The 27606-nt window shown below is 39.4% G+C and overlaps 1 protein-coding gene across 1 annotated transcript in view; it reads right to left on the reverse strand.

The window, feature by feature from the left end:
• Positions 1 to 27606, reverse strand: part of LOC124544630 (retinoid-inducible serine carboxypeptidase-like) — a 173192-nt gene that overhangs the window by 69975 nt on the left and 75611 nt on the right. The window contains exon 4 of the mRNA XM_047123240.1: positions 11806 to 11916. Coding sequence (XP_046979196.1) covers positions 11806 to 11916 — 111 coding nt within the window. The remainder of the gene's footprint in view (positions 1 to 11805; positions 11917 to 27606) is intronic.

The following is a 27606-nucleotide window of genomic DNA, read 5'->3' on the forward strand; positions in this document are numbered from 1 at the left end:
TTCTTTTTACAGAAGACTTTTTTTACAAAGTCAAGGATAGTTCATTTCTTGACATGAAATATCCCTCCATGAGTGCCACACTGAATGTTTTGTAAATGGAGTGACATTCTTATCTTTTCTTAACACACATATTTCTAAAATGCACAATTTCACTAATAAAATTTCAGTGAAGAAGAGCTGAAAATATTCAAGTTCAGATTTTGCTCATACACCACAGGGAATGATGAAACCTTGTTACATGATGGAAAAACAAAATTTCATGAGTTCATCATTGCCATCATGATAAACTTTCCAGTAATTTGCTACAGGTTGTGTCTTTTCATCACTCTCCACTCCATAAGTAACTTCTGATTCACTAGAACTTATATCACTGCACACGGTGGAACTTTCTTCTTAATCACTTTCATCACTAAATTCTCATTCATACTTAATATGATTGAGAAGCCCCCTGGCAATATCATCTACGCTCACATTTTCTCAATTGGGCATTGTAGTAAATTAACAGGTGAACACAACATGCTTTGAGATGTTGGATCTTCAAACTAAGTGCTGCCACCCAGCTAGTGAATTCCAACAAAGGAGCTGATGGAAAATACAATAATGAAAATGTATCAGACATTGTCCAACATGGAGCCACAGTGGAAAATTATAATGTTAGATGTAGTCTAACAGTGGAACAGAAATGGTTAACCATCTTTTGGTACCTAATATTCTGTGAGTTCCATTGCTTTTCAAGAATGCCCCAAAGTCTGGCACTTTGTTGCAAATGCTTTGGCTGTTAACTACTAGGATTTTAACACTCTTGCTTGTGGGGTGCATTTCTTTGCATTTTAAACCTATACTTTTTGGGTTTACTACAGTTATTGTTATCTGGACTGGATGGAGAGTTGCCTAATCTAAGAAACCCTTGTGTGTATCCCACATGCAGACAGTTACCTGGGTAGCAGCCTCTGGTGTGTAGTACATATCTGGTGCATTTAGGAGGTCCTGCCATGCTCAACCCAATGGTGGAAGTCCAGGAATTTGCAACTTAGCTTGTCACAGAACCTTGAAGTCTCTGGTTCATTCCTTCAGTTTAGCTCAGGAACCAGGGATTAGAATCAGTTCTGGGGACAATGCTGCAAATTGTGGGCTTCACTGAAACTCCATGTGAAAGGCTGGCATTCTCAACTTTTTCTGGCAGTCACTGGAATGATCCAAGTATGACATTGGAGCCCAGGTAACAGTAATCATTCCTTCCATTGGGTGCTACAATCTGCAGTTGGCTGTACCCTATTCTGTCAATGGCTACAGATAGAATCCCTTCAATATGGTGGTTGAACGACGACCGCCCACAAAGACACACTGAGTGCACCTGGTGCTCCTTCTTGTCCCTTGCTGCTATTTCCCTTAGGGTTACCATTATTTGCCTTACATTTGAACTGCTGACAGTTAATAGACTCCCTACCCTTTTTCATTTGGCTCCTCTTGACACAGGGTAAACCAGGTTTCCTGACAGGTGAAGTGAGTCCCACTGGCTTAGTTTCAGATTCAGTGAATGACAGCACCACAAAGTTACAGTGGGGCAGCTTTGTGGCTGGTGCAATATTTTACAGCACAGTGAAGAAATAATATAAATTATAGCAAGGAGCTCCTGTACAGAATAGAAATAATATGCCACAAAGAAATATTTCAACTTGGATTTGAATACTTGGAACTTTATAAATAATGTTTTTCATTTCTGCTGGAAGCCTGTTGCTAGTGAGATCTGTTGAATAATGTGAATAGTACACACCTCTCTGTAAAGTGTTTAAGGAAGTGTTCTCTAGGGACATATTGCTTTTCTGCCTAGGGTTCACTGTTTGAATGTTGCAGTTTCTTCTGAATGAGTCAATATTGTCAACAAATCCCATTATAGAATATATGCACAGGGGTGGTGAAGTTGGAATTCTGAGTCATTTTGTAATAAACCTAGGGTTGAGATCCTTGCTTTATTGAATCTTTTGAGACCATTTTTTTTACAAATATTTTGATGCTAATTTAGTTGGGAGCTACACAGTACTTGATTCTGTGTACTATTTCAATACAATGAAGTACTTTACTGATATTACTGTTTCCTTATTCATTTTATGTTGAGAATAATATTTTCTTTAGCAAAATTTGAGAACTTGAAGGTCTCAGAAAGAAAGTCATCACATTTTTAAATCAAATACAAACAAAAGTAAATAAGAAGCATTATTTTGGAAAATAAGGCAATTACATCTCACAGTAACAGTGTAAGTCACAGTAGAGGTAGACATAGCACAGCAGTTTATAAAAACACATCGTGATATCTACACAGACCACAGGAGAGTTCAGACAGGTCAAAAATTTGCACAAAGACATTATTCATGTAGCCTGCAACACTTGAGAAACTTTGTAAAATTGTAAAAGGATTATATTAGACATTCGACTGTATCAATCACAGTATTCTCCCAGATAAATTGAAGTTTTATGGGATTAAAAGTATAGCCAACCAATGGATATCATATCATATCTAACCAAAAGAATACTGCTGCTCACAGTCTGGCTCCAGCTGCCAGAGACTGTGGTCATGTATGTATGAGTTCTGTTTGTGTGAGTGTGTACATGTGTATATGTTGTCTTATTTTGACAAAGGTCTTGTAGGCTGAAAGCTAATTGTATGAGTCTTTTTGTTGTGCCTTTCTGTGACTCAGCATCTCTGCTATATGGTGAGTATCAACTATCATTTTCATTATATTGTTACAGTCCATCCTGGATTTTCCATTGTTCAAATGAGTACAGAAAGTTTACACAGTAATTCAACCAATGTAGTCTGTGGACTTTATTCTGGCTGGGGTGAAATCACATGTGCAGTTCCCCCAACATTCAATCTTAGGTCCACTATTGTTCCTCATGTATATCAACGATCTCCTGCTATTATTTCATTTTACAGATTGCACTAGAATTGTAATAAATTCAAGTATACATACAAAAACAGAAAAAAATGGTAAAAAAATGTTCACAAAAGTATCATTGTCTGGTTCTCTGCAAAGGGTTTCACCCTCAATCTTATTCTGTTCTGCTCATCTGGGGATACTATACTGAGATAAGTGTAACACATGGTGAAGAAATGATTAACAGTGTGGAAACTTCAAAATTTAAAGGTGTCCATACTGATGAGAATTTAAATGGTTTTACCTTTCTTCCTAGTAATGTTTACCTCAAATCCACATTCTTATTTGATGTCTTGCTTGACTTCATCCCATTTTGTTTTTAATGATGTGTGAATTATAGAAGAAAACACAAGTTCCTGGTCAGCACCAGTCATCATTATTCCAAAGACATCATGAGATGATTGAGAAGGCTTATACATTCTGCTGTGATTATAAGTATTTAAACCAATGGACAACAAACAAATGGTACCTATCCCAAACTGAACATTAAAGAGACCTTAAACAATTTGGAGCAATTTTACTACCATGGATTTACAAAGCAAGTACCAAAAATTAGAAGTAGCACTGGAGCGTCAATCTAAAACAGTGTTCTCAGTTCCATCTGGTCATTACTAGCTTCATTGGATGCCACTGAAAATGCACTAGTGACTTCCAAACACCTGTTAGACAGGGTGCTATGGGGTTTGAAGCCAAAACAATGCATTGTCTATCTAGACAATACAATTGTTTTCTCTAGGATGTCCAGGAGAAAATGGTACATCTGTGAGAGGTATTTGAATAGTTACATGTAGGACAACTGACCTTAGGTTTAGAAAAGTGTCATTTTGTATTACATGAGGTCTGCAATCAGGCCATACTATCAGCAAAGAAAATGTGAAAACTCATTCAATACTGGTACAAGCCATAAAGGATTTCCAGTGCCTAGAACAGTAAAGAAATTACATTCATATCTTGGGATTGCCAATATTTATAGAAGATACAGCTCAGAATTTGCAGAGTTAGGAAGACTCCTTATGCATCTGTTAAAGAAGGGAGCAAAGCTGCACTATTCTCCGGATAATGAAACAGCAATTGAGCAACTGAAAGAATTGTTCACCATAGGTCCTGTCCTTGCTTTTTCTGACTATCAAAAACAGATTAGATTGTCATGTGACTCAAGCAACCATGCTCTAGGTTATGTTTTAAATCAAGAGATAGACGAAGAGAACATTTAGTAGCTCAGTTTGGCAGAGAAGAACTATTCAGCTAGCAAAAATGAGATGCTCTTGCTGTTTTTTGGCATAATCTATTTCCATCTAGGAAAATCTCATGGCAACAGAGATGGATTGAGTCAGAAAGAATGTGGCATAGAATGTATTGAAGTAAGCATGGAAGAATGGCACAGAGCTCAGATTGGTTTGTCAACAGTTTGTGAGGCAAGCACAGTTCAGTTCTGATGACAGAGTGCTATTTAAGTAATCATGATTCAGCTGATGCATAGCTATGCAGTGATATGTGGCTCATCATTCATTATGTCCTGCTAAGATGGAATCATGAACCTGTCTCAGTACTTCATTAAGTAATAAGACAGGTTCATGATTCCATCTTGGCAGGACATAACGAATGATGTGCCACATACCACTGCACTGTGGAAAATTACTGGTGATCAATCAGAGAACAAGATTTGTACCATTATCTAAAGACCTATATCCCTTGTGATCAAAGAGCCAACATGAACTATCAGTGAATCCCATTTCAAAGGTGACCGGAGGCAGATAGATCATTCCAAATGATCAGAATGATCATCCTCAGCCTCTTTAGATGCTCACCGGCAGGGAACCTATGTACATAAACTGAAATCGATCATTTCTCACTTTTGTTCACCATAATCACTATGCCAAATCAACAAGCAGAAGCAGTGGCACAGGTTATTTTATCCAATGCTTATTGAAATTTGAGACACGATAAACTTTAATAACTGACCAGGTCACTAACTTTAGTCTGCATTATTAAAGCTGTTATGCCAACTACACTCCTGGAAATGGAAAAAAGAACACATTGACACTGGTGTGTCAGACCCACCATACTTGCTCCGGACACTGCGAGAGGGCTGTACAAGCAATGATCACAAGCACGGCACAGCGGACACACCAGGAACCGCGGTGTTGGCCGTCGAATGGCGCTAGCTGCGCAGCATTTGTGCACCGCCGCCGTCAGTGTCAGCCAGTTTGCCGTGGCATACGGAGCTCCATCGCAGTCTTTAACACTGGTAGCATGCCGCGACAGCATGGACGTGAACCGTATGTGCAGTTGACGGACTTTGAGCGAGGGCGTATAGTGGGCATGCGGGAGGCCGGGTGGACGTACCGCCGAATTGCTCAACACATCGGGCGTGAGGTCTCCACAGTACATCGATGTTGTCGCCAGTGGTCGGCGGAAGGTGCACGTGCCCGTCGACCTGGGACCGGACCGCAGCGACGCACGGATGCACGCCAAGACCGTAGGATCCTACGCAGTGCCGTAGGGGACCGCACCGCCACTTCCCAGCAAATTAGGGACACTGTTGCTCCTGGGGTATCGGCGAGGACCATTCGCAACCGTCTCCATGAAGCTGGGCTACAGTCCCGCACACCGTTAGGCCGTCTTCCGCTCATGCCCCAACATCGTGCAGACTGCCTCCAGTGGTGTCGCGACAGGCGTGAATGGAGGGACGAATGGAGACGTGTCGTCTTCAGCGATGAGAGTCGCTTCTGCCTTGGTGCCAATGATGGTCGTATGCGTGTTTGGCGCCGTGCAGGTGAGCGCCACAATCAGGACTGCATACGACCGAGGCACACAGGGCCAACACCCGGCATCATGGTGTGGGGAGCGATCTCCTACACTGGCCGTACACCACTGGTGATCGTCGAGGGGACACTGAATAGTGCACAGTACATCCAAACCGTCATCGAACCCATCGTTCTACCATTCCTAGACCGGCAAGGGAACTTGCTGTTCCAACAGGACAATGCACGTCCGCATGTATCCCGTGCCACCCAACGTGCTCTAGAAGGTGTAAGTCAACTACCCTGGCCAGCAAGATCTCTGGATCTGTCCCCCATTGAGCATGTTTGGGACTGGATGAAGCGTCGTCTCACGCAGTCTGCACGTCCAGCACAAACGCTGGTCCAACTGAGGCGCCAGGTGGAAATGGCATGGCAAGCCGTTCCACAGGACTACATCCAGCATCTCTACGATCGTCTCCATGGGAGAATAGCAGCCTGCATTGCTGCGAAAGGTGGATATACACTGTACTAGTGCCGACATTGTGCATGCTCTGTTGCCTGTGTCTATGTGCCTGTGGTTCTGTCAGTGTGATCATGTGATGTATCTGACCCCAGGAATGTGTCAATAAAGTTTCCCCTTCCTGGGATAATGAATTCACGGTGTTCTTATTTCAATTTCCAGGAGTGTATTATGCACCAAGAAGTTATGTACTAGTGTACTATCTATGCACGCAAGTGGCAGAACTGAAATAGTTCTCAGGTCAGTGGGGAAAATATTAAGTTATCATGTAAATAATAACCAAAATTTCGTGACACTCTACTTCTATGTGTCATGGGCATGTATAACTAGACAATTAACACAAACATATCCTTATCACACTAAAAGGTTGTTTTTGGCCAAGAAGTGTCCTCTGCTGTTAAATTTTCCAAAATTTGCCGACTCTGGAATAAGATACATCCTCTATTCATGATTTTGCTAAAAGGTTGAAAATCCGATTAAAAAGATTAATACAAAAGCCCTAAAATGATGGGAAAGCACTCACAACAAAGCAGAATTGCATTATTAGTGTGTCTGACAGAGGTTAATGTTATCTGACACCTGTGTTCTGAAAGAAAAAATTAATAAGTTCATTTTGTATCACCAAGAATCTTACCATGTAGCATGTAGGTAACATCTCCAGTTTACACCTAACTACAGCTTTGACTTGAAGGATGGTGGTGAATGTGGGATAAATTCATACATTTCAGCATGGGCCAGCAGCACTGCTTATATTACTTTCTGAAGGGAGAAGGGAAATGGGTGGAGGAAATAAAGAAAGGTAGAATTAGGTAAGTGAAGCAGGGTGTACCTGTGTTTAATCCAACCTAACCCTATGCTTTAAAATGCAAAATGAACAAGCAAACTGACAGACGAATTTCTTCTTGCCATAGGGCGCAGCTGAGGACCAAATTGTGGGGGACAGAAGGTAGCAGTTCTAGCTCTGGTGATCAAGTGCAAGACAAGGGGAAATGTGAAAACAAGAGACATCACCAGTGTCGTTACTATGAGCCCACTGTGTAGATACAAATTGGCAGAATCTCTGAAGTTATATCATTTGAGTGATGGGGTACTATTTACACAGCAGCTGGATGTAGTAATGTCAAAACAGCAGTGGTCATTAGGAATGGGTTACAATGTATGGGTGCAGAGAAGAAAATCCAATTCATAATGCAAGCTAAAACAGTGTTCAATCATACTCAAGGGGAAAAGCAGCTATTATGATCAGCCTTTGTATATTCACAGACACAGCTGTGTCACACCACAGAATTGGTCCCACGAGTTCAACAAAGTTAGATGCAGGTGCAGAATCCTGAAGACAGTATTCAGCACTGCCAATGTGGAAAACATGGAGAAGATAAAGACAGTGTGACAACAGATACAAGCAGAAGTGGAAGGCCACCACGAGACCCTTGCAATGCACATCATGCAGCTCAAAAGCCCCCAGGAAGATGTGATGAACGATAACTGGCAGTTATGCACCATGGCCACCATCATCACAATCTACTTATGGGAATCAGCATATTTGGTAAATAATGACTTAGGACTTTTTAAGGACCAGCTGGTAATGTTGATACACAATTGACCATCTTGAGACTTTATGCACTCTTGCAAAAAATATCACTGAGAAGTGCACTGAAGTCACAGAACTACAGGAAGCTCTCCTTCACACTGTCTGTGGCCATCTGATCCCAATATTTTTAGCTCTGTGGCAGTTCTTTGAACGACTATGTAAAATCTGAGCCATGGTACAAGCACCATTAGAACTGTTCGCAACAACAGAGGAAGAATTATCCCCACTATACTACCATATGGCTAGTGTATCCAGTATGAAAGAGGGGATCAGGATGAAGTTTCAGGTGCAGATACCACTAACATGTAAAGACTGCTGGTTTAAATGTTTTCCTATCCACACATGCCCAGTAGCATTGGGAACCCTTCAGAAATTTGGGTGCCTACAGGTGTACGAAATACTCTTGGTATCACCCGATAGAAAGTCATGTGCCCTATTCTCCACCATGGAATTACTGCATTGCTGAACTGGGCAAACCACCATCTGCCCCACAAAATAAATACACACAAACCCTGAGCCATGTCAGAACACACAGTTTCTTTTCTAATAAGCCACTGACTGAGTGCCCCAGAGAGGTCACATCACCTATTCCCAGTACCAACATTGGTAGCTGTCATTGGTACTTGCTACCAAGAAGGTTACTTCAGTGGGATACAGCAAATAGAACTTCAGGCACAGGAAATGGGCAATAAATGTAATATGATGCGACATTTCAGGACCTATCCCAGTTACCAGCCACCATCATGAGAGGCACGACACAATTTGTTAATCTACCTGCCAGAGCTACCCTTTGAGATCTTGCCCAAGGAACACCTAACTTAAGTGACAATCCAGACCCAACCCTTCTTTCTTCCCTGGAACAGATGGTAGCAGCACAAAATGGTCAAATGATAATAGAGCACCTGCATGATCACATCAAGAAATAACAGATCTAACATTTCCACTGACTGTCAGCCATAGGAATTAGCAAATCATCTTCCAGCATAATTCTGATAATAATAACTGTTGTGTACAGCCACCTCAGATGTAGAGTTGTCCAAAGCCCACCCTTACTTTCCTTTAACCTGGTGGTCCATAGCAGTCATATCAGCAAGTGAATCAATCTCTGTGAATGAACGAGAGTAGTGAGAACAAAACAAAGGACCTATAACCTCCATGTTTGAGCATTACCAGAGTGAGATAGTGTATATAACAAAACATAAAAAGGGAAGAAGGAAAAGCAAAGGGGAAACGTTATGAAATATTGTTTTATTCTGACTTTGTGCTGTAGCATGGAAAGTATGCAAACAATGATGTAAAAAATGAGTGTCTCTGTTGCATCCGGATTCTTAAGCAGTAATCCAGGGATCTGGGTTAATCTAAGGAGAGAGGAAATGTACTGGCAGAGTGGCATGGAAAGCAGCCTAGAACTGCAACCAGGCCACACCCACAGACCACCAGCCAGATGACACCCTGCTTACAAAGCAATTCAGCAGATGATGCAACTCTCCTCAATGCCAATGACTCAAGAATTGAACAGCCTCTGGGAAGCTTCTGCAGTTTGACTATCTGCCACATGACAATAGCCAGGTTTCAGTCAATGCCCATAGGTTTCCGAGTGACACAGAAACATGGCTCTTCTGCAAACTCAGCCATAGGTAGCAGCATTTAAACTCCCAGGTCCAGCCCACCATGACTGGCACACACAGCTGATCCATGATAAGATGAACAGCCCGTTCTGCTTTTCAGTGTGCTTATGCCACAGCTATGTTTGCCGTCTCCTAGCCAAGAAGTAGTAACTGCTGTTCAACTGCCTGACCACAGTCCATCAGCCATCTGGTGCCACTTCAAAGTTGCATCGCAGGTTCCAGTTTGCTCTATATCAGCCAATGATCGCCACCACTCTCCAGCCTGCAGTTTCATGTTCATCAGCAAGGGAGTCCCATTGGGGTAAGCTCCCTAGACCTGTACAGCAACTGACTCATAGCTGCCCACCACCACTGACTGTCTACTGCGGATATACTGTTTTATTTTCATGATGAATTTTAATTAAGAGTTTTGGCAACAGTTTGGCTGCATACATTGTCTGCACCTCCACCCACCTCAAACAGATAGCTGCTCACCCATATCTTCCGAAAGCTCAACTTATTATAATGGTATAATACTTAATGTCCTTAATTTGTAAAGTTAAAGTAAATGCCATTTTTTTCATAATTTATGGTAAAATTACAGCTTTGGTGGTTGTATGGAAAAGGGTACAACAAGGCTCATAAGCATTGGCTATCTTAAAAGGAACATCTGGATGGAATTGCATTGATTATTTCATGGTGTGTGTAAATATACAATGTATGATGTTTGTTAGTGGTGCTTTTGTTTAAAAAACACAGTAATATTGTTAGCCATATATCTAAACTGAAAACTTTTTGTAATGATTTAAAGCAATATCTGAACAAAAGTGCTGTGAATAATTTTGCATTATCTGATTTATTTTTAATTTCCAATATTCTAGGTACCTTACCAGAGGAATGTTTTTTGTTTAAATTCAGATGAATGTTGCTGTCTAAAGGTGATAGAACTGTTGATCATCTCACTACATAACTGTACTTGTGAGAGAAAAAGAATATACATTAAGTCCGAACTAGCAGAAGAAACACTCTGTTGAATTTGATTAGAAGAATAAAATAATATGTAATTACTCCGAAGGACAAATCTTGTAATCAAATAACGTCAAATGTGTACAGCAGATGGTTGGTCACCACTGTAACAAAATAATTAGCAATTCTTTATGGCAGTGTTATACATAAGAAATCATAGCTCCTTGCTGTAACATCATTCATCCTGTAGTCTGATTCCAACAAAGAAAGTTGGCATACAGATAATGGAGCAACAACATGCACAACGGAGGGTTGTTACTCAGATTTCAGACATTACTCAGTAATACCAGGGTTTGTAAGTTATTAAATATAGGAGAGTGTTTATCTTTAATAACATTTACTTTATTTGATAACTCTTCTATATTTCAAACTCTGTGCATACAGTATGCTCTGTACACCACAACTAATAACTTTGCCTCATTTATCTTGTTATACTATGCTTTGTGAAAGTGAGTCAATGTGTTTCAATAAATTGTTAATATGAAAACCTCGCATTCTCTGTGAAAACACCTCCAGCAGTATATGGAAATTTCTCAAGATAAACCACTCAATAAGAAAATCCAACACAAGAAAGGCATCTGAGGACATTCCTTTAGCCTAATAATGCGTTTCCAGAAACTTTTTATATTCCTGAAAGCTTTTTCTCATAGAGAAGCTTGCAGAATATAGTAAATACATGTTTACAGAGGCATCTTTGAGAGATCTTATCTGTTGTTTTTTGGAGAAAGACTTGGTAAATTTATTACAGAACATGGAATCTCTATTACATAAAAACAGTCCTACTCGTAGCATGGAGGAAAGCAACATTACACATTCCAATGAGTGATCCTAAACCCTACACACATGTTATTTTTGACTGATTTCTAACTCTATACTACTATAGGTCTTCAAGAAACTTGCTTTGTTAACAGGCAGATACTACTATAGGTCTTTATAAACTATAAAGTGTGAAATGTTGGCTCAATGAGGATGACTAGATTAGCTACAGCAACTATTGTGAAAATTTGCATATAAATTGTACTAAAAGTATTTGAAAAACATCAGGCATAATGTGAAAAGTGGCAAAAGAACAGAATAATAAGAAGCACATAAAGCAGAAAACCCATATAAGGGTCTTTCACTGAGGCTGTTTACAGTAGTGCACTGATATCCAAGTTATTATTTCTTAATTTAATCTTTCAGACCTGAACATTGTGGCTCTTGTGGAGGGCTTTTGTCAGTTCTAATCCTTAACATTTCATTAGTGATTTTAATTTTAGTTTTACACCAGAGTAAATGTGATTGTTTCACAGTTCATCATCTAATGTTAAAATGGTACTAGTAACAATATATGGTTATAATTGACTTATTTTAAAGACAAAAGTAGCAATGGATTCCTTACAGTTTGCAGAAGAAATGGTGCCCAGGTGAGTACTGAATCTATGGGAGAAATCCAAGAATCTCCCATAGCAACTCCTCTAAGTGGGATTGTCACTTCACCAGCTTGTATTGCCTGTCAAAATATTGATACACAACATTATACCCAGTGGCTAAAAGTTAATTTAAATGTTGAAAGGGATTACATTGATTCTATTTTAATATAATACTGAATATACATTTTTCTGGACACTCAAATAAAAGCCATTTTTTGTGAATACAAATTTTCTACTGACCCCAAAGGAAATGAGAGAGGTGAAAGCTGAATTTAGTGGGCTGAATTTAGTGGGAAGTTATCCCCTGCTATTAATTTTTTTAAATGTTTAGTAATTGGTCTTACATTATAATCATATTATGACTACACAATCTGATGTTTTTGCGAAGTATTTCTAACTTGTAGAATTCTCAAGTGTCTTCCCATACCACATCGTACGTTTCCCACGATATTTCTGCAGACATACTCATTGCCATCTTCTGGTGGTTCCAGATTAACATATTCAAAGAGGGGGTAATGGGCAACATATATAAAATGCATACATGAGCAGAGTGGCAATTATCAGTAGCCACCTGAGAATGGCAATGAGTCTGTGTGCCAAATTATCGTGGAGAACATAAGATGGGACCCGTCTGGACACCTAACAATTCTACGAGATTAAGTCTAGGTGCAAATACCAAATTATGATTCTTTAATTTTTATTTACATCCATATTCAGCAAACTGATGTGAAGTGCATGGCAGAGAGTGCCTCTCACTGTGCAACATATTGGGGTGTCTTCCTGTTCCATTTGTATATGAAGCACAAGAAGAATGACTGCCTATGTACAGCTGTGCATGACGTACTTAATCTAACATTGTCTTTTTGTGTTTGCCGAATCCTTTTGGAAATTTCTTTTTTTAGGAAGCTGTAGTGTATTATTAGATTCTTAACTTAATGCTGGTTCTTGAAACTTTAGAAGTAGGGTTTTGCAAGGCAGTTGATGTCACCCTTCAAGGGTCTGCCATTTCAGTTTTTTCAGTGTTCATGTGATGTTTTTCTGTGAGCCAAACAGATCTGTGATTATTCACACTGCCCTTCTTTTTATGCGTTCAGTATCACCTGTTACAGCTGTTTGGTATGGGTCGCACACACTTCTCCATCAATATACATTTTACATAAGTCATCATATGGTACATGGCAGGGGATGCCTTGTACTACTTCTAGAGATTTCCTTTCCTGTTCTGCTTGCAAATGGAGTGAGGGAAAATGACTCTCTGTGTGCTTCCATATGAGCCCTAGTTTCTTTTATCTTATCTTTGTGGCCCTTGCAAAATAGAATTGTTCTTCAGTCAGCCTTAAATGCCAGTTCTTTCAATCGAGGGATTTCCATTTGCATTTACGAAGGATCTCAATAATATTTGCATGCTGATCAAACCCACTGGTAACAAATCTAATGGCACACTTTTGAATTACTTTGATGTGTTCCTTTATTCTGATCTGGTTGGGATCCCACACACTTAAGCTGTACTCAAGAATGGGTTACACTAGTGTCCTATAAGCTGTATCCTTTACAGATGAGTACACTTTCCTAAAATTCATCCAGTAAACTGAAGTTGACCATTCACCTCCTCCTAGATATTTCATTGATGCGGCTCTGTCAAGCAGCACATTAATAATGCTGTCTTCAAAAAACACAAGATTATTTTTCTTACTCATCTGCATTAACTTACACCTTTCTACATTTGGAACAAGCTGTCATTATAACACCAACTAGAAAATTGGTCTAAGTCAACTCGTATCCTCCTACAGTCATTCAACAACAACACTTTCACATTCACTACAGCATCATCAGCAAACAGCAGCAGATTGCTGTTCACCCTGTCTATCAGTTTATTTATATATGTAGGGAATAAGAGTGGTGTTATCACACTTCCCTGGAAAAGCTATATTCTAGGAATAATTGATTGAGTATTTCATAATCCACCTTCTTTGTAGGCTGAGTACTATTTCCCAACACCTGACCAATAAAATGAAGTCTGCTACTTGATTTACCTACAATGTACCTACATGATCATTACATTTCACATCCCCAAAAATTGTTACTTCCAAGTATTTTATGAGTTGACAGACACCAACTGTGAATCACTGACATTGTTGACACATGACACAAACATTTTTGTTTTTTGTAAAAGTATACTTTTACATTTTTCAACTTTTAACGCAAGTTGCCAATCTTTGTACCACTTTAAAATCTGATCAAGATCTAGCTGAACATTCATGCACCTTTATTCAGACAGTGCTTCATTATACACTAAAGTGCCAAAGAAACTGATATAACTCTTTGAGGGGCAATGGCTATCACCAGGCATTATCTCTTTCAAGGGTGGTGGTTATCAGTGTTATCAATGTTAACCACCTATTTTACGACACCTGGTGACCGAATGGGGCATTAGTTGTCACTGCGAGCCACACAGTTAGTCGAGGGAGTTCTACCTAGATGCCATGGCATTGGATATCACACATTTTGCTTTCCTATTGTTGGTACAGCACAATTCGTTTGTTGGCTTGCAGCAGTTTTGTGCCATTTAGTTGGTGTACGTTTTGAAGAACAAATTTAGCCCATATATACCACTTTCATTTCCAAGTAAGTATTTTAATATGTAAATTTAGTTCATGCTAATGACTTCCAGTGCAATAGTTACATGAAACAAGTTTACTTATTTCATATTTTTGTTACTTTAATCTAGGTTAGCGCTGCTAACCGCCGCACAACTGGGATACAGCTTTCATTCAGTATGGCTAGGAGGTGTCTTAGTGATGATGAAATATGAAAACTGCTTTTCGAGGACCTTCTATCAGACTCAGATAGTGAAATAAGTTTGTTAGAAGACTCTGACATTGATCCTACATATGAACCTAACTGTGATAATATTATGTTATCATGTTCTGAAGAGAGTAGCAATGAAGCAGATGATAATTTACCAGAAAGTAATCATCACTTGTGTGATAATAAACAACCTTGCGTGGCTACAATTCCATCAAATGATGATTTGTCTGCATCTGAATCAGTTTCTCTGTCCATGCCTAGACGTTCAAGATCACCACTGGCTAAAGCAACGACATTTGTGACAGTTAATTCTTCACATATACAGCCAAACATCCCAAATCATTCTGGTACCTCTGGTGGATCTGAAAGTGTACCCATTGTTCAGGATGATCCTCCACAATGGAGTCAAAATTTCAGAGTTGAAGCACTGTCTGATTTTGTGTAAAAAATTGGCCCTACAGCTGTTTTTACAGAGATGTCAAATCCATCGCCACATAAAATATTTTGTGAATTTTTTACTGATGAAATTGTAAAACATATTACATTTCACACCAATTTGTGCACCACACAAAAAGGAAAGCCTTTCATCCAAACTACTGAAGATGAGATAAGGGCTTTCTTAGGCATCAATTTGTTTATGAGTGTCAAAAAATTACCAAGTTATTGAGATTATTCAAAAAATGGCTCTGAGCATTATGTGACTTAACTTCTGAGGTCATCAGTCGCCTAGAACTTAGAACTAATTAAACCTAACTAACCTAAGGACATCACACACATCCATGCCCGAGGCAGGATTCGAACCTGCGACCATAGAGGTCACTCGGTTCCAGACTGTAGCGCCTAGAACCGAGATTACTGGTCTTCATCTCCAGATTTAAATGAGTCATATATATGTGACTTGATGATTGTAAAATGATTCAGTTTTCTCCTCAGTCATATCCATTCAAATGACAACTCGATGATGCGTAAAAGGGAACAGGCCAATTTTGACAAGCTTTTTAAAATAAGGCCTGTTGTTGAAATGTTGAATTAAAGGTTTGCACAGTGCTATCAGCCTCATCAAAAAGTAGCAATTGATGAGTCAATGGTGAAATTTAAAGGCAGAAGCTCAATGAGGCAATACAAGATGGACAAGCCTGTGAAAAAGAGGCTATAAAATATGGATACTGTGTGATGAATCTGCATATAATTTGAAGTTACAAATTTATACTGGAAGATTAGCTACAGAGAAGTATGAACTGGGACTGGGTGCACGGGTAGTAACAGATTTATGTGAAGAACTTTATGGCAAAAATCATATTGCTTTCATGGATAATTTCTTCACATCTTATAATCTTTTTGTCCTACCAAAAGCGCAGAAAACATTTGCAGTTGTAAATGTGAACTCTCCCCTTAATTTCTTCCCAAAACTGAAGGAAGATAAAAAGATGAAACGAGGGGACTTTGACAGCAAAGTCAGCAATCATGGTGTAGCATTTTACAAGTGAATGGACAAACGAGCTGTGAATTTGATCTCTGCTTTGCATGATCCTAGTGACACCTCAAGTGTAAATAGGAAGGAAAATGATGGATCAACTACTGTAGTGACATGTCCCTGTGTATTGAGTGACTATAACAGGAGCATGAATTTTGTTGACAATTTTGATTGTCTAAAAGGAGACTATGGTTGTGATTGCAAAAGTAAAAAATGGTGGCATAGGCTTTTTTTCCACTTTATTGATATGTGTGCAGTGAATGCGTTTATCATACACAAATAAATTGAAATGGAACAATTCACGAATAAACACTTCCGAAGGAAAGTGTACGAAGGACTGCTTGCCAAGGCAATTGTCCATTGCAGTGGCCTAAGTGAAAAAGGGAAGAGCGTAACTCTCAGTAAACATAAACCACACGTGGACAAACAAATCAGATTAGGAGGTAGTCCACATCAGCCAAAACAGGCCACCTCAAGAAGATGTGCAGTATGCAGCACACGTGCTGTTCCTGTTAGAACAGTGTGGATGTGTTCTTCGTGTAATGTACCTCTTTGTCTATGAAAAGGCAACACTTGCTTTCAAACATTTCATTCTCAATAATGATGTACTTTTGAGTTGTTTGTGTAAATAATTTCCTAAGAAAACTGTTCAAAATTTTACCTCTCAAAATTTGTCAACAAATAAGTAGCTAATGAATATTATGGGCGGTGGTTAACAGAGGAAACCACAATTTAATTGACTGTAATTAGAAAAGTAAACAAAATATTGTAAAATTGTATTAAAATTGTTTTGTTTGGTAAGAAGTTTTATAATGTTGACAAATCATGTGTTTTCATTTTTAAAAACATCCTGCCCCTCAAAGAGCCAAAAAATATGAGGTTAACACTGATAACCACTGCCCCTGAAAGAGATAAGCATGTGTATTAAAATACAGAGGTATGTAAAACAGGCAAAATACGGTGCTTTGGTTGGCAATGCCTATATAAGATGACAAGTGTCTGGTGCAGTTGTTAGATCGGTTACTGTTGCGACACTGGCAGGTTATCAAGATTTAAGTAAGTTTGAACATGGTATTATAGTCGGTGCATAAGTGATGTGACACAGTATCTCTGAGATAGCAATGAAGTGGGGATTTTCCTGTATGACCATTTCATGAGTGTACTGTGAATATCACGAATCTGGTAAAACATAAAATCTTCAACATCGCTGTGACCGAAAAAATATCCTGCAAGAGCTGGGCCAACAACAACTGAAGACAATTGTTCAGTGAGACAGAAGTGCAAGCCTCCCACAAATTGCAACGCTGGGCCATCAGCAAGTGTCAGCGTGGGAACCATTCAATGAAATATCATTGATATGAGCTTTTGGAGCAGAAGGCCCACTTATGTACCTTTGATGACACAAGGCTTTATGCCTTGCTTGAGCCCGTCAACACTGACATTGCACTGTTGATGGCTGGAAACATGTTGCCTGATCAGATGAGTCGCATTTCAAATTGTACTAAGTGGATGGATATGTATGACTATGGAAACAACCTCATGAATTCATGGATCCTGCATGTGAGCAAGGGACTGTTCAAGCTGGTGGAGGCTCTGTAATGGTGTGGGATGTGTGCAGTTGGAGTGATATGGGACCCCTGATATGTCTAGATTTGACACTGACAAATGGTATGTACATAAGCATCCTGTCTGATGACCTGCATCCATTCATGTCCATTGTGCATTATGATGGACTTGGGAAATTCCAGCAGGACAACACAACATCCCACATGTTCAGAATTGTTACAGAGTGGCTCTAGGACCACTCTTCTGAGTTTAAACACTTCTGCTGGCTACCAGATTCCCCAGACATGAATATTATTGAGCATATCTGGGATGCCTTGCAATGTGCTGTTTAGAAGAGATCTCCACCACCTCATACTCTTATGGATTTATGGACAGCCCTGCAGGATTCATGGTGTCAGATCCCTCCAGCACTACTTTAGATATTAGTCGAATCCATGTCACATCGTGTTGCAGCATTTCTGTAATCTCGTGGGAGCCCTACACAGTATTAGGCAGCAGATGTACCAGTTTCTTTGGCTGTTCAGTGTACATAATTATATCATCTCCAAAATGTCAGAGGCTGCTATTAATATTGTCTGTCAGATCGTTAATATAAAACACAAACAGCAAGGACCCCAACACAATTCCTTGGGGGAAAGCTGAGGCTACTTCTACTTATGTCACTGGCTCTCCATCCAAGATAACATACTGTGTCTTGCATGCCAAAAAATACTCAACCAGGTCAATAATTTCTTTGATATCCCAAATGATGGAACTTTTGTTAATCATTGTTGGTGCAATACTGAGCCAAATGCTTTTCAGAAGACCAGGAGTACAGCATACAGCTGACTAGGTTGATCCATGGATTTCAAGTGTAAACTGTGAGTTGAATTTTGCATGAAACATCCCAATTAATTAGTATGTATCTGCTCTCAGATGCCCTGACCAACCTCATTTAAGTCTTCTTTAAGGAGAGTTAATTTTGAGTTGGAATGGCTGTTGATTCTCCCAGCAGATGGGATTACGCTTCACACCAACAGGAAATGGAAGGGTAAACTGTCTGGGCAAACCGCAGAAAGTATAAGAGGGAGGTGACAGTGTCATTAGTGATAAAATACTAGTGGTTGTAGGGTCCATAACAGCACCTTTTTAGAATAAGGAGGACAGAAAGAAACCAACTTAGACATTAATAAAGTTTTCTTAGAGCAGCATATGGAAGCATGCATGCAGAAGTAGAATTTCATAACAAACACTTCATAATGGTAAATGTATACCGAGCACCAACAGATAGCTTTAATCTGTTCATAAACCACATGACACTCCGTATTCAACAACAAAAAACAAAAACAAAAAACAGTGGTTGCTGATGACTTAAGTACACTCCTGGAAATGGAAAAAAGAACACATTGACACCGGTGTGTCAGACCCACCATACTTGCTCCGGACACTGCGAGAGGGCTGTACAAGCAATGATCACACGCACGGCACAGCGGACACACCAGGAACCGCGGTGTTGGCCGTCGAATGGCGCAAGCTGCGCAGCATTTGTGCACCGCCGCCGTCAGTGTCAGCCAGTTTGCCGTGGCATACGGAGCTCCATCGCAGTCTTTAACACTGGTAGCATGCCGTGACAGCGTGGACGTGAACCGTATGTGCAGTTGACGGACTTTGAGTGAGGGCGTATAGTGGGCATGCGGGAGGCCGGGTGGACGTACCGCCGAATTGCTCAACACGTGGAGCGTGAGGTCTCCACAGTACATCGATGTTGTCGCCAGTGGTCGGCGGAAGGTGCACGTGCCTGTCGACCTGGGATCGGACCGCAGCGACGCACGGATGCACGCCAAGACCGTAGGATCCTACGCAGTGCCGTAGGGGACCGCACCGCCACTTCCCAGCAAATTAGGGACACTGTTGCTCCTGGGGTATCAGCGAGGACCATTCGCAACCATCTCCATGAAGCTGGGCTACGGTCCCGCACACCGTTAGGCCGTCTTCCGCTCATGCCCCAACATCGTGCAGCCCGCCTCCAGTGGTGTCGCGACAGGCATGAATGGAGGGACGAATGGAGACGTGTCGTCTTCAGCGATGAGAGTCGCTTCTGCCTTGGTGCCAATGATGGTCGTATGCGTGTTTGGCGCCGTGCAGGTGAGCGCCACAATCAGGACTGCATACGACCGAGGCACACAGGGCCAACACCCGGCATCATGGTGTGGGGAGCGATCTCCTACACTGGCCGTACACCACTGGTGATCGTCGAGGGGACACTGAATAGTGCACGGTACATCCAAACCGTCATCGAACCCATCGTTCTACCATTCCTAGACCGGCAAGGGAACTTGCTGTTCCAACAGGACAATGCACGTCTGCATGTATCCCGTGCCACCCAACGTGCTCTAGAAGGTGTAAGTCAACTACCCTGGCCAGCAAGATCTCCGGATCTGTCCCCCATTGAGCATGTTTGGGACTGGATGAAGCGTCGTCTCACGCGGTCTGCACGTCCAGCACAAACGCTGGTCCAACTGAGGCGCCAGGTGGAAATGGCATGGCAAGCCGTTCCACAGGACTACATCCAGCATCTCTACGATCGTCTCCATGGGAGAATAGCAGCCTGCATTGCTGCGAAAGGTGGATATACACTGTACTAGTGCCGACATTGTGCATGCTCTGTTGCCTGTGTCTATGTGCCTGTGGTTCTGTCAGTGTGATCATGTGATGTATCTGACCCCAGGAATGTGTCAATAAAGTTTCCCCTTCCTGGGACAATGAATTCACGGTGTTCTTATTTCAATTTCCAGGAGTGTATATATTTTATTTAAGAGTCTCTCAGTAAGAACGTATTAGAATCAAAAACACTATCATTCAGCTTAATTCCTACCACAAACTTTTCAACTAGGGTAGCTAATTGTTCACAAGCTGTTGTTGATAATATCTTTATAGAAAGGTCTAATGAACAAAATTATATTACAAAACCAATAGTCAGTAGCCTCTCAGGCCATGAGATGCTGTTCCTTTTGTTAAATGTTAATACTGAACAGAATATAAAATCTATTAAATCTGAGGGTAGTCCGGAAGTCAAAAATTGATTGTTTTAGAACAGTTCTCAAAGACATGAACTGGAGTGATGTATACAGCACTCATGGGATGAATGAAAAATACACCATTTTTATTAATAACAATATCATGAAAAGGAAAGTTCCTACTCACCACATAGTGGAGATGCTGAGTCGTAGATAGGCACAGCAAAAAGACTGTCACAAATTAGCTTTCGGTGAGTGGGGCCTTTGTCAAAAATAGGCGACACACACACACACACACACACACACACACACACACACACACACGCACACACACATGCAAGAACTAATGCAACTCACACACACATGACTGAAGTCTCTGGCAACTGAAGCCACACTTCAGCTGCCAGAAATTGAAGTCATGTGTGTGTGTGTGTGTGTGTGTGTGTGTGTGTGTGTGTGTGTTTCTGTTGTCTATTTTTGATGAAGGCCATACTGGCCCAACCAAATATGTGACAGTCTTTTTGTTGTGCCTATCTGTGACTCAGCATCTCTGCTATACGATGAGTAGCAACTTCTCTTTTCATAATATTGTTACATTCCATCTTGGATTTTCCATGGACTAATCAAGAAATAAAAGTAGCATGTGTTAATCAGAAACAACTCTGAAGTTGATGCTGCAACACATTACAAGATATAATGCCAGACGTTAAATATAGTAATACTGGTACAAACATCAAAGCAAGTGCAGTACAAGAAATAGAGAATCACATCAGATAACAAAATAAAGACAATATGTGGTATGGTGAAGGAGGAGACTGGTAGAACCAGACAAGAAGAGGGGCAAATAGCATTAAGAGTAAATGACACATTGGTAACAGATGTGTGCAACAAGCATTTCATATCCTTAATATAAAGAAACCTAGTGGTTATGATGAAATATCAACAATGCTACTTAAATAATCTGGTTTTGAGTTCAGTAACATATTAAGCTATCTGTCCAACCAGTTGTTAATCAGTGGAACATATCCTGAATAGCTGAAATATGCTGAAGTGAAGCCTCTATTTCAGAAAGGAGATAAAGAAATACTGCCAAATTTCTATCCAATTTCATTTTCCCAGCAATATTTTCTTAACTATCTAACAGCAAATAACATATTATGAAAGTCACATATTGGATTTCAGATGGTTCTGGCCAAATGCATCTCACTGTGTAATTCACAATGTTGTTTTAAGTAAGTTAGAATATTAAATTGCAACAGGAAATGCTGCAAAATGGTTCAAATCCTATATCTCTGACAGGAAACAAAGAGTGTCATTAGGAAAGAATCATGTATTAACATATCAGGTATCATCCAACTGGGAACTAACCACATGTGGTGTCCCACTAGGTACCATCTTAGGACAATTATTTTATGTTGTGTATATCAGTGACCATTCAGTAACATTACCATATGTCTAGTTTGTTTTGTCTGCAGAAGATACAAACATTGCAATAAATAGCAAATCAAGTGTAGATTAGAAAATTGGTTAATGAAATTTTTCATGAAAAAAATGTTTATATCGCATTTTTGGCCAGGAGACCCCATCTGGAGTAGTTCAGCCACCTAGTGCAAGTCTTTTTATTTGAGATAACTTCGGCAACTTACATCATGATTATGAAATGAAAACGAGAACAATACAATACCCAGTCCCCAAGTGGATAAAATCTCTGAACTGGACAGGAACTGAACCCAGGTCCCCTGCATGTCAGTCAGTGATGTTGACCACTTCTATTATTATTATTTCATTTTGTTCATTATCATATGTTGCATTTGTTTGGGGTGGACATCCCATGACATCCAGTCATGTTCATCATTGACCCATTCACTCAGTTTTTTCATTACAGAGGACATGCTGAGCTACCATGCCAGCTCCATTCAGCTTCAGAAGCAGATGAAACTCTTGTGGACATTAATAAATGTTTCTAGCCACTTTTTTTGTCACTTAACTTCGGAAAAAACACACACACACACAGACACACATTCTGTGTGCAGTTCAGGATTTGTAAGAAGTTTCCCATTAGTATATGCCTAAAATATGATAACAAACACATAGAAGAAATGGACAGTGTTAAATTCTTGGGATTACAGCTTGATAATAAACTGAAATGTGAGGAACATACCACAGAGATGCTGAAGCACCTAAACATATTTATATTTGCAATGCACATGTTGTCAGACATAGGAATATAAAAATGAAATATGTTACATGGGATCATTTTTTGGGGTAACCCATAAAGCAATGCTAAAGTTTTGTGTGTACAAAAATGTGTGGACTCAAGAATGTCTTCCATGAGCTTGTTTAGGGAACCCAGGATATTAATTATTGTTTCCCAATATATTTATTCGTTAATGAAATTTATCATTACAAGTGTATCTGTTTTCAAATCAACAGCTCAGTTCATGGAATCAACACTAGAAATAAGAATAATCTTCAAAAGATTTAAAGTCACTTAATTTGATCCAAAAATTATTCAGGAACCACACATTTTCAAAACTTTACTGTCATTGCAGTTTGGTTTTAGAGGAATGTAATGGATTTATTGCTAGCCAACTTGTTCTAATCCAGTGACAAATCTCTTAGTAGAATTAAGTTATGTGTGTGTGTTACTAATAATATCAAATAATGTAAATATTAGTACAATCTGACTTGTGTCAGTGTATTAATATGATCATTCTAAATAAGTGTTGTAAAATGAGTTTTCAATTTAGTATTTAGTATATTTTAAACAAAAATATGTTAAATATTCATTAATTAAAACTTCCAGGCTAAATTGCCGTGGTCCATATATAAAACTTCTTCTCCTTCCTGACGTTTCGTTGCCTACTGCGGGCAACATCTTCTGAGGTGAGTCGGCGACTGGCTGCTAGGCGCTGGTGGTCCCGCTTATACAGAGTGCTTAGATGCCGCCACCACTCGTCACGTGCTTTCAACTTTTAAACTATCTCTGGCTAGTGCCATCTCTCTCGATTACAGGTAATCGATTGTCACTTCGTTGGTACAAAGTCGACCACCATATCTTGTCTAGTTTTAATTCTTCTTCTTTTCTATTAACTAGACAAGATATGGCGGTCGACTTTGTAATTGAGAGAGATGGCACTAGCCAGAGTTAGTTTTAAAGTCGAAAGCACATGACAAGTGGTGGCGCCATCTAAGCACTCTATATAAGCGGGATCATCAGCGCCTAGCAGCTAGTCACCGACTCACCTCAGAAGATGTTGCCCGCAGTAGGCAACGAAACGTCAGGAAGGAGAAGAAGTTTTATATATGGACCACGGCAATTTAGCCCGGAAGTTTTAATTAATGAAGATGCTGGCTGTGAACGCTTACATGTTATGATGTTAAATATTTTTTGACTCATTCCACATCCATTATTCAGGAACCACACATTTTCGAAACTTTGCTATCATTGCAGTTTGGTTTTAGAGGAGCGTAATGGATTTATTGGTAGTCCTAATCAAGTGACAAATCTCTTAGTAGAATTAAGTTATTTGTGTGTGTTACTAATAATACCAAATAATGTAAATATTAGTACAATCTGACTTGTGTCAGTGTATTAATACAATCATTCTCAATAAGTGTTGTAAAATGAGTTTTCAATTTAGTATTTAGTATCTTTTAAACAAAAATATGTTAAATATTTTTTGACTCATTCCACATCCATGATGATCATTTCACTTTGGATTTGTGGAAGGCACATTAGCATGTATATTTTTCATTGTGAATATATGCTGTGTACACTTGGTTTTCTGTCATGTTTTACATCCTGGAGGATCTCATCACCATGGGTCAATGGGCTGAAAAGTACATCTGATCTAATCTAATCTAATGACCCATGTCTGTGGAATTAAGTTACTGTGGATGAGTCAGAAAAACAAACCTGTAATGTTCAGATACAATATTATTAGTTTCTTGCTTAACACAGTCATGTTGTTTAAATATTAGTGTGTAATGTTGCACAGCAAATATGAAATGGAACAAGCATGTGATGATTGTGGTAGGGAAGATAAATGGTTGACTTTGGTTTATTGGGAGAATTTTGGAAAAGTGTAGTTCATCTGTAAAGGAGACTGCATATAGAACACTAGTGCATCCTATTCTTGAGTACTGCTGGAGCTTTTGGGATCCACACCAGTTGAGATTAAAGAAAGACATCAAAGCTCTTCATAGGCTAGCTGCTACATTTATTACGAGCAGGTTTGAACAACATGCAAGTATTATGGAGATGCTTTGGGAATTCAAACGGGAATCCCTGCAGGGATGGTGAAATTCTTTTTCAGTTGACTGTTGCCAACATACATTTCGCACATGGGCCGCAAAGGAAAGACACAAGAAGTTAGGGCTTGTACAGAGGCATACGGACAGGAATTTTTCCCTCACTTTGTTTGGAACTGGAACAAGAAAGGAAGTGACCAGCAATAGTACAGGGTAAGCTCCACCACACATCATATGGTGTTTTGCAGAGTATGTATGTTGGTACCGATGCACATATACACTGGCTGACATGGAGGTGGTCATTCTGTTCAAGAAACTTCATTATGTCTCAACTCAGAATGTGTTATAAGATTCTACAATAGAAGGATGTCAACAATGATGAATGTTAGTTTTCTGGGCCACTTCTGCTAAACTACTTTACTTGTAGACATATGTGACTTGTACATTTTTTTGACCTATTAGGCATGGTTTTCTGAATGAAGGATTTTCTCTAAATTATGGTTGAATGTGGTGTTACGTCAGCTGCAGATTCTATATACAATCTAATGAGGTTCCCAATGAGTCCTGGAATCCTATTCAATTTTGGTGATTTCAGCTCTTTTAATGAAATATCACTCATTTTTCCAGTGGTATGAGAATTGAACTTGGCAATACTTATGAATCTTCCTTTTAAAGGAACATTTGCACACTTGGTAGCAACTTTTAATGTGTAGCACACTCATTAGTGGTACAGTGTTACATTATATTACATTAATTCTTGTTCCATAGATCATGAATACAATTCATAATGATGTGAAATGTATCAGTTTAACATAAGTTTTCTTTACATAATATAATTAATTAATTATTTTTTTTTTAGTTACTACCTCATATCTGAAAATTCATCTATTGAGTAGAAGGAGTTGTCATTCATAAATTCTCTTAATTTGTTTTTAAATGTTGGTTGGCTATCTGTTAGACTTTTAATGCTATTTGGTAAGTGACCAACGATTTTTGTGGCAGTATAATTCACCCCTTTCTGAGCCAAAGCCAGATTTAACCCAGATTGTGAAGATCAGCCTTTCTTCTAGCGACGTAGCTATGCACTTCGCTATTATTTTTGAGCTGGGATGGGTTATTGATAACAGATTTCATAATGTATTGCGAAGGTACTGTGAATATCCTGACTTCCTTAAATAAATGTCTGCAAGGCGATCTAGGGTGGGCTCCAGCTATTATTCTGATTACACACTTTTGTGCAACAAACACTTTTTCCTTTAGTGATGAATTACCCCAAAATAGAAACATCAAAAAAAGTTTTGCATCACCTTGGTTCCAAGAGTTCCGGAACCTGTACAGAAAATTGGAATAGAGATCAACGTAAACATCATTTCCGCCTTTTTTATTGCTCATGAAAACCACACATTGCATGTTGTACCACTATACAGTGAGGCCTTCAGAGGTGGTGGTCCAGACTGCTGTACACAGTGGTACTTCTAATACCCAGTAGCACACCCTCTTGCATTGATGCATGCCTGTATTTGTCACGGCATACTATCCACAATTTCATCAAGGCACTGTTGGTCCTGATTGTCCCACTCCTCAACGGCAATTCGTCACAGATCCCTGAGAGTGATTGGTTGGTCACATCATCCATAAACAGCCCTTTTCAATCCATCCCAGGCATGTTCGATAGGAGAACATGCTGGGCACTCTAGTCGAGTGATGTCGTTATCCTGAAGGAAGTCATTTACAAGATGTGAATCCATGTTGTTCATTATATAGGATGTTTTTTTTATAAACTTTGTAAGTATGCCATACATAACTTTTTCTAATACTTCAGAGATGCAGGAGGAAATTGTGATGGCTCTGTAGTTATTTACATTTCCTTTCTCACATTTTTTATATACTGGAATAACTTTTAATGTTTTCAGTACATCAGAGAAAGAGCCTGCTGAAGTGAGTAGTCACATAAGTGTGTGAGTTTTTCAATTAGGTTTCATGCACTCTTCTTTAATATTGTTGCGGTACACCATCAGTGCCTGCAGAGTTGGAACTTATCAGTCCTTTCATTGATTTCGCTGCTTCATCTTGTGAAACAGGACTCATGTACATTGATCCTCTACATGTATTTATTTTATATTCATTCGCCTGGGTGCTCGTATGTAACTTTGATTGTAACATATTGTCAGCAATGATCTGTGAAGAAATTGTTAAATGTGTTGGCTACTTCTAAGGGGTTTGTTACTTTTTTATTTTTTGTGATAGTATTCTACAGATACTTCTTTTGTAACACTACACATAGCCTTTAATTTATTAGCAGAATTAGCAATATATTCATCATTTTGCATTATCTTTGCTGCTTTTATTACTTTACTCAATATTTTGGAGTATTTTTTATAGTGTGTGCATACTTCAGGTGAGGAATTTTTTGTGTTATATGTTTCATAAAGTAGTCTTTTCTTCTGGCATGAAACCCTAATTCCCCTTGTGATCCAGCTGTTTGTTCTAGAGTTCCCCCGCATGGTTACAGTTTTCAGTGGGAAAGCAATTTGAAAGAAATGGGTTAATGTATCAATGAAGGTGTTGAATATTTCACTTGTATCAGTCATTTTGTACACTTCTGACCATTTTTCTTTCTGTAATACACTGTTGAAGTAGTTTACATTATCCTGATTATAACATCTACATGA

The sequence above is a fragment of the Schistocerca americana genome, chromosome 1 (genome assembly GCF_021461395.2).
Source record: "Schistocerca americana isolate TAMUIC-IGC-003095 chromosome 1, iqSchAmer2.1, whole genome shotgun sequence".
Classification (NCBI taxonomy): Eukaryota; Metazoa; Arthropoda; class Insecta; order Orthoptera; family Acrididae; genus Schistocerca; species Schistocerca americana.